The sequence below is a fragment of the Rhagoletis pomonella genome, unplaced genomic scaffold (genome assembly GCF_013731165.1).
Source record: "Rhagoletis pomonella isolate Grant_MI unplaced genomic scaffold, Rhpom_1.0 Rhpom_scaffold_00005, whole genome shotgun sequence".
Lineage (NCBI taxonomy): Eukaryota > Metazoa > Arthropoda > Insecta > Diptera > Tephritidae > Rhagoletis > Rhagoletis pomonella.
The window spans coordinates 37,087,222-37,096,434 of NW_023458559.1; the positions used below are offsets into that span (position 1 = coordinate 37,087,222).

At 34.4% G+C, this 9,213-nt stretch overlaps 1 protein-coding gene across 1 annotated transcript; it reads right to left on the minus strand.

Annotated features, from left to right (window-relative positions):
• Positions 1 to 6,342, minus strand: LOC118739879 (farnesol dehydrogenase-like). The gene is made up of 2 exons (XM_036471375.1): positions 5,681 to 6,342; positions 1 to 352 (listed from the first exon to the last, which is right to left on the minus strand). The coding sequence occupies exons 1-2, from the start codon at positions 6,254 to 6,256 to the stop codon at positions 182 to 184; spliced, it is 747 nt and encodes a 248-aa protein (XP_036327268.1). The 5' UTR covers positions 6,257 to 6,342; the 3' UTR covers positions 1 to 181.
• Positions 6,343 to 9,213: the final 2,871 nt, after the last annotated feature.

Genomic DNA, 9,213 nt, shown 5'->3' on the forward strand with positions numbered 1-9,213 from the left:
TTTTCACGATACATATGTATATGTATGTACGTGGATTTCATTTATCGAGCTTTTATGCGCCAAATGACGATTAGTACGATTATTTTCATACATACATAAATATTTGTATGCCTATGTCTACATCGATAGCATTTTTATTATGTATAGGTACACATTTATGTATGCAAGCTAATATTTTTAATTACTCGCCCAATAAGGGTTTTACCATGATCTCATGGACTTGCATGTGTGGCGGGGTCGAAAGCGTGAACAAAATGCAGCTAGAAACATCTTCTGGCTTCAAAATTGGTGGCGCAGATTTTTTATAATATTCCGGAACGATTTCTGTATCGACCAAACCGGGGCTAACGCTCTGAAATAAAAATTAATCAATTAATATAAGTATGTAATTATTAGGGTGATTGACTCGGTTTTTCAAACCGGTTTACACCGGTTTTGTTTTTTTATATCTATAGGCGTTTTTTCTTTTTTGAAATCTCGATTTTTCGAATCTATACTAATTGTATAAAGAGAAGTCCCTTTTTTTTTGTAGCAGGTAATCTCCCGAACGGCTGGTCCGATTTTCATGAAATTTTGTATATAAATAGCTTCCAGCAACCACCATGTTTTAGGCCAACCGATCTATTCGAGAAAATCTTATTATGGTCCGATTTTCCTAAAATTTGCTACGTAGGTAGATTTTTACCTAGAATAGCTTATAGGAACCTTTTTTTCCGGGAAGTGGACCAGGGACCGATCTATTCGAAAAAAAAACGTATTTATGGTCCGATTCGCTTAAAATTTGGTAAGTAGGTAGCTTTTTGCTTAGATTAGCATATATAATTCTTTTCCTACGTGAAGTGGGCCAGTGACCGATCTATTCGAAAAAGTTTTATTAATCGTCCGATTTGCTTGAAATTTAGTACGTAGGTAGCCTTTCCCTAGATCAACGTATAGGATCCATTTTTTATTCTAATATGTTCCGTTTTGTTTGAAATTTGGCGCATAGGCAACTTACTGCCTGGATTAACATATAGGATGCTTTTTTCTTATAGGTGGACCAGAGACCGATCTATTATATAGAATAGTATTGAATGATTGTTTTAGGATTCGAAATGTTTTAAGGCGCCGCGAAGCAATCGAGCATTTACTATTTATCGATACTTATTTTCTATACCAATTATATAAAGAGAAGTGCCACCTTTTTGTAAGAAGTGATCTCGCGAACGGCTGTACCGATTTTTTTGAAATAGGCTTTTTTGGTTATAGCCACCGCATATTTCTGAAAGCATTTGTGGTAGAGTCCTGGAACTTGGTATGAAGGTTTTAAAATCAATCCCATACTCTTATAGAAAAGTGGTGGCTATTGGTAGAGAGGGCGTGGCGCCTTCCGAACATATTGAAACTTTTACCCATCTATAAATACATATATAATTCTTCGGTACGTGTGTTTTCAAGTGAACTCCCCCTAAACGACCAAATGATTTTGATGGAAAAAAATTCTCGCCTGGTGGCTCTGGAGTCGAGTTATTACTAAAAATCGTATTCATGGTTCGATTTGCCTCATAAACAAGATGTATATTGGTAACGGTAGGGGCAATACTATTGAAAAAAGAGCCGCAAGGTGGCTCTGGAGTCGAGTTATTGCTAAAAATCGTCAAGTGAAGTCATTCGGAGACACCAGGGATCCAAATAAAATTACCACCGTTAAATCGACCACCATAACCATTGCGGTCCTTGCTTCACGGCGACTAAACAAAATAAAGACAATTCTTGATGAATGCATACAAATTGAATTTGTTAGACATTTATGGTATTTCGTCTGAAATAAGTCTATGTATATTGGATTTCTGTGGACCAATGATGTTTTCTCATTTTGAAATTGCCACCACCTTTTTATACAGATTCAAGGACGATTCACCATCGAGCGGGATCATTGTTTCCGCAAGAACTTCTTCACGGACAAATGTATTCTTTAATTTTGTTATGCACTTCCTTTATGTACAATGGGCATGTCCAATTAAAGGTATTAAAAAATACGTACAGTGGTCAAAAAATTATAACCGAACCAATTTTTGCCAAGTTTTAACGTATTATTTTCGTTGTTATTTAATTTTAGTTATTTTTTTTTATAAAAATATAGTTCATTCTTTAACAAAATCCGTGTAAGTCCAAGTTTCCAAATTTGTGCAATATAAAAAAAAAACCAACAAACTTTCGTACAAATTTCGAGCTTTTTTAAAAATTCTAAAAAATCAATCGTAGTTTTTAGCCATTTGAAACTTGTACTTTATTCTACTAGAATTGGCTACAAAACTGCATACTCAGAATCTAATTAAAGAACTCGAAATTTTTACGAGAATTTGTTGAATTTTTTTTTAAATTGCATAAACTTTTAAGGCAGTGGCACTCGATTGGTACATTTGTACATATTGGTATATTTTTATATTGGGCTATTGGTACAAAATAAAAAAATGGGAACATTTTTGTTGTTTTTTTTTTGTAGTCAAAAGATTGGTACAATACAGTGATGTTCTACTGAAAAATTTCAACAAATTAAATCTTGTGATTGGGATAAAGAAAAATATTTGGGATACGATTTGCACCAAATTTTGGCAAATACCCAGTCATGTGACACTGCCTTTAACCTTTTATTTATGTATACGGATGTTGTTAAAGAATGAATTATAAAAAATTTACCAAAATTAAATAACAACAAAAGTAATATTTTAAAACTTGTGAAAATGTGGTGCGGCTATAATTTTTTCGACTACTGTACATTAGACTGCATCACCAAAAAAAGTTGCGGTTTTTCCGGCGGGATTATCAAACCTAGTATATTTTAAGACTTCTACCAAAATATTTCGGAAAAATATTAAGATTTACGTGAGCTGGACCGAGTTGAAAATACTTCTAAAAATTGATTTTTTTGGAATAAAAATTGTTTCTCAAAGGATTTTTTGGAAAAAGTCCCCTCAGATGACAAACCAGTTTAAGCCTAAAAAATCTACTTAAAAATATTAAAAAATTGTATCAACGGAATCATAATAATGAAATTTTTGATGTTGTTTTTTGACTTGACTTGAATAACTGCTCCAAAACTTTACCGATGTAGACTTATGAGGTATCAGTGCAAAGGTATTTTCTCACCCTTTTTCTTTCTTTACATTCACGTCCCAATTTTTTCTTTATTCAATACCAACACATCTTAATTAAACATGGAATGACACTCGTTTATCTTACCTTCCTCTTTCATACTTTGAATAAGCTTATTCGCAAAGAAATTAAAAGAAATACCTTACCAATGATACCTCATAAGTCTAAATTGGTAAGGTTTTGGCTGAGTTATTCAAGTTTTTCTTAAACCAGTCTTTGAAAAAAGTGCAAAGATAGCATCAAAAATCTCATTATTACGATTCCGCAGAAATTTTTTTTTTTTAATATTTTTATGCAAACTTTTTAAGCTTAAACTGTTCAGTCATCTGACGTAATTTTTTCAAAAAATTTATTAAACTTAAGAAAGATTTTGAGTAAGCAGTTTTGTAGCCCATCCAATTTTAGTATAATAGAGTTCAAGTCGCTATTACCGTTATTTTTTAGAATTTCAGTTATTTTTATATAGAAGAAAATGCACACGCCCTCGACAAAAAAATTCTAAAAAATCAACAGTAAGAGACTTAAAAATTACACTTTATTGGACTAAAATTGAATGGACTACAAAACTTTATACTCAAAATCTTTCTGAAAAAATCCAATTAAAAAAATCTAAATTTTGCTTAACATTTTTTTTGAGTTTAATTAATTTTTGTGAACTTTGTACGAGCTTTGAAACGCTTATTTATGCGGTTTCTGATACAGATCGACTCCTAGTTTAAATGAAAATTAATAACAATAAATAAATAAGCATAAGTTACCAGCAGAATCATTTTGAATTTTACTCGCAGCTATACATATGTATGTGTTAAATAACATGCAAAGACCAGTGCGACCAGGATAGCATAAGCAATTCTCTTTTTTCTCTAGCCTCGAAATTTTAGGTCTAACTTCGTGGATTTTTAATGCTACCCTTTTTATAAGTAATTTACATATGCTCGGCACGCTGAAAAAAAATCCGATTCTATATAAATGCCAAAAAAAATTTTGCCGCTAACTATCCACCTATGCTTATTGCTTTTTTCTACCCGGAGAAGTGTGACTAATAAGACCAATCAACACATTTAGGCAGCGCCTTACGTTTGGAAGTTGTATTGGAAGACCTTTCACTCGCTCTGCTATTTGGAAGCTGACAACGGATAGTGTTTTTTTCAAAGAAACGGAAGAAAGAATTGGAGAAAGCATGTTGCAGTGTGTCTGGAGCAAAGCTAAATTGGTCTTAGATCAGTATAAAATATTTTGTGAAAATTTTCTTCTTTCAAGAGATGCCGATTTAGAAGGCCTGAAACTTCCATACAAAAAAAAACAACTAGGAGTACAGAGTCGCGCAAGGAGGGTGTATCGCTTTAAGAGACCAGACAAAAGGCCTTTAAGGCCGACCGAGAAATTTTGAGCGAAAATATTTAAAAATTAATTTAATATTCACTTGAATTCGTTAAGGTGCTGGTAAATTTTTGGGCATACAAGTGTTGACTTTTTCAGCTTATCTGTTCACTACCTTCAACTTTCTCTAGCTTTTTCTAAGTCAATGTAGCTTCATTTTTTGGACACATCTGGTAACACTTGTAAAGATCATTGAACCCTTTAATAATAGGTGTGTACTCGTATTGAGAGAACCAAATTCTCCAGCAGCAAAAGTTCCGAGAATTTAGCAGCATTCGCTCTCAAAGAGACGAAATATCAACAGAAGTGCGAGAACGCAAAATTTGTAAAAACTTGCAACCTTCAAAACAGCTGATCACTTGCACAGTTGCCACTGGTGATTAATTTGGCAATTTATTTTCTGCTTGGTACATTTTCCCCCGATTTGGCATTTTATACAATTGAATAGTTTTGGATAAGAAAAACCTTTTTAAAATACAAATTAATTATATCAGAACGAATAAGTGATTTTTCTCATAATTATCTGTGATATCACATGGTGACGCATTCAAAAACAAGAGTATCACCTCCAAACACCCATCATTGATCCAAAACAATGTAACAGATATAGCTACAGATGTAGCTTTAAAATTATAAAATTTTCATTTCCACAATCAACCTACCAAAACCGAAAATTTCAACAAAAAACCTTTCAGCATGCTGCATTTAAATCTATTTTGGTATATTTTAAGGAAAAATTGTAGTCATACGGCAACCATAGTCAGCACACACTAAAGTAAACAAACTGGAGATTAATAGCAAATTAACGAAAAATAAACTCAACAAACGTTGTGCTTATTAAATTTACGTTTTTTCGTTGTATACTAGCATTGATATAAAAATTTGCAATAAATAACTCAAAAATTCCATATTTTCTTTTGTTTATTTACTAATATGTGTTTGTGATCAGCTGATTTTCTTACTTGCAAGTTTTAGCTGGGAAAAATTTTTCCAGCAGAAATTTGCAGCTCTCTTTCACATTATGCTCTCTCGGTTTCCCCTACTTTGCCAGTTTTTTTTTTTGCATACGAGAACGCAAAACCAGTAAAAGTTTTCTAAAACTTTAGATAGTTGGGCATACGAGTACACTCCTAATTTATCTTTTGCCCCTTTTCTGTATACTCACCGTAATTTTAATTTTTGTCTTCAATCCTCTAAATTCCTGGCGATATACCTCAGTAATAGCGGTTACTGCATGCTTAGTCGCTGGATACACATTCATACCGGGTGGTGCATTGCCCGACAAGTGTAGCACCGAGTGACCCGTAACGCTATTAATATTCACCACATGTCCGTCAAAATTGCGTTCCTTCATCGATTTAAAAGCGCGTTGTGTACAATAAACCACACCCATTATATTGGTTTGTACAACTTGTTGCAGTTCTACAGGATCCAAAGTAACAGCTTGGCCCGTTTTAAAAATGCCGGCATTATTCACCAATATATCAATGCCACCCAATTCTTTGATTATCCAATCGAATGCTTGATCCACCGATTCCTGTGATGTTACATCGCATGTATAGGGATAGAACCGTTTCTGTTGTTCAGCTGGCAATTCAGCTTTATATTCTTCCATACGCTGCAGTCGGCGGGCAAGTCCCACCACAACAAGATTAGCTTTAAGTAAATCTTTGACTGTGGCGGCGCCAATGCCTGAACTGGCACCGGTAACTACAGCGACACAACCTTGCCAACGTTCCATTATGATTTCCTACGTATAGAAGAACAAAAGTGAAAGTAGCTGTGTTTCCAATGGGAAGTATAGTACTGACCGGATTTTGCTTGGTTTAACGAATTTTATAGCACACAATTATTTATGAATACGCACGTCATGCAGGCCTACTTCGTAATCATATCTAAGGATCTCTTATCAGTTGAGGTTCTTACACCGGTGCTATCGAGACTGGTGCGTTTACGTTACTTAATCAATAACGACAAACAAAAACATTGAGATATGGGCTTACACCTGTACATATATTTGTAGTTACCTTAATAGTTGGTAACGATCTACCAGTGATAATGGTTTCTTTTAAATGGAATTTTTGGATTGATTTCACTTTCTTGATGCTCATATATTTGTACATTGTACAGACATATGTATGTATGTAAATATCTGCATACCGTTACCTTAGTATAGAAAGGTCCTATTTAACATATTGATAACTTTGCATCGTAACTAAATAATAAATTACGGGATACGAGATGAAATTATGTAATGCATGTTGTCTAATTTAGTTACAAAAAGGTCCAGCTCTGTAGTACTCAGTGCGGATGCTACAAAGAAAGGCGAATAATCCCCCCCCCCCCCCCCCACTTTCAAGGTGGCGACAAATTGCCAACCGCTCATCGAGGTCTCAAGGTTTGTGCAGTGTTTCCTCAATTACAGTAACAATATACTTTGAGTAATAAATTCCAACTTCTTTAGCTCGAATGCCATAAATGCATTATTGGGAAACCAAACACAAATTATGACAGATGAAAATCTCAAGTTACCAATTGAGACCCACATTCGATGGAGGCATTTGCGTTCTGCCTGCTGGAATATTCAACTTCTACTACTTACCTCTTTCCATGCTTTATTGGTCAGCGATTTAAATATTTATTTGTCAACAGCTGGGAGGTGTAAAAATTCAAGTTCACTAGCTCTATCTAAACCAGAGCATTTTAAGTTACTGACCGCCCGTATCTGCGCTAGTGTAGGCAGTCTTTTCGATACGGAGCGCTGCGTAGAACTACAGACTACCATTTCATGTCTTCCCTGCAGTAAAATATAGAGACAGTCTGTGAAAGCGCTAGTTCCGCCCTATACATTTCAGAACTATCTCTGAACTAGTGCAAAACGGTTGCAGAAAGGGACAGTTGAAACTTTTGGTGTGCTAGTTGCGCTCTCTTGAGAAGTAAATGCACAAATTCTCACTTCTCGTACAATACTACAATAGCTCAGCGGGAAGACGTCCGACTCTAACATCGCTGGTCGCGAGTTCAAATCGCGGGGGTTGTGATTTTCAGATTTAATAAATTTAAATTGTTGAGTTCCACTAAAAAATTGAAGAGAAAATGATCCAATTTTAATATAAATAAAATAAAAAAATTAAATAAAATGCAATCTGTAAAAGAACAGAATAAATTAAAAAATATCAAAAAATCGAATAATCACAATTTTTTTCATACAAAAAAACTTATTGTAGCAGATCTGTCCAAAATGGGAACAGTTCAGAAAAGAAAAAATATGCATTAATCTAGTTTTAAAATTTTTTCTCGTAAAAAACTTATTGTCCCAGAACTGTCGAAAATAGCACCAGTTCAGAACTAGTTCGAAAGTTCTGCAGAGGTGGAAATTTCCATTTCGTAGGACATCGCCATGTAAAAAGACACAGTTGAAAGCATTGCGTTGGGATAGATCGAGAACCAGTACCGCATCTTAAAGAGCTAGTTCTGAACTAGAGCGATTTACTGCAGGGTTCTTAACACCAAGTTCACAACGAAATTCAAATTATAGCATTGATGGAGCTAAAATTTGTGCTTTCGAAGCAGTGCCTCTTGGGAACCTGATAACCATTCCAACAACGCTTTGCTTCGTAACGATCCGCCGACTCGACAGTTTAGATCATGACTTTATAAGGCAAAATATACATATCGTTGGTGAAATTTAGAAAGGCCCAAGACGGCATTTTTTTCGAAATTTGGCTTTTTGCATTCCCAAGAAGCTTATACTAAAACCAATCTTTCCTAGAACCGTAACTCAAAAACTAGCGAAGTTATGTCACTTTTTACACTCAATCCCGTGAAAAGACATCTTTTTGGCTTCTTTTCCGTTTCTAACTCACGCATTTCATAATACTAGTGTACGATCAGCGGTTGACATGGGACGGAAAAATGGAGTGGTTTTGGGTTTTCCGTAGTGTCAAAGTAAAAACGTGGGCTATTTGTGTTATAAACACACACTTGCTACTATATCTGCGTATTAAAGAAAGTTCTACGACCTTTCATCAAAACTTTAAACTTTTTAATCTGAATTTTTGAATAAAATTCTGGTATGCAGTTTCACATCCCATTCAGTTTTCGTATAATAATTCGCTTGGATTTTCAACATTTTTTAACCGACTTCCAAAAAAGGAGGAGGTTATCAGTTCGTCGGAATATATATTTTTTTTTTTTTTTTTTAGGTATGTTACGGCATAACTTTGCACCACATCAACCGATTTCAATAATTCTTTTTGCAACGGAAAGGTAGTGTCTCAGAGGTGGTCCCATACTAATTTTAGATCCGATCATTGGATCATGAAATATATAGATATATATATATTTTTTTTAAGTCGGTTTTTGTTTTTTTAGCTAAAAATTACTTGTTTGCAGACGATTCTACCCTTTTTTCTACATACAAAGTAGGAGCGAAATGTTTTTTACATGGAAAAGGGTTTATTTTCTTTTTCGATGATCATATTATTGCCTTTTTATAATCAGCACCCGGATTCCAACATTTTCTGTTGCTAATTTTGATCGCCAAAAATCAGCAACATCTGGTTATATGCCCCTCATACTGCCAGACTTGGCTGATTACACATTGCAGCTATTACTTTTCAATTCAGTATACTTTTAGGTCCCACTGCTTTTTATTAACCGACTTCCAAAAAAGGAGGAGGTTATCAGTTCGTCGGA

Coding starts and splice junctions, on each gene's coding strand:
- LOC118739879 (XM_036471375.1), bottom strand. CDS start 6,256: ATGGAACGTTGGCAAGGTTGTGTCGCTGTAGTTACCGGTGCCAGTTCA. Junction 353..5,680: donor AGACAAAAATTAAAATTACG/GTGAGTATACAG, acceptor TTTTTATTTCAG/AGCGTTAGCCCCGGTTTGGT.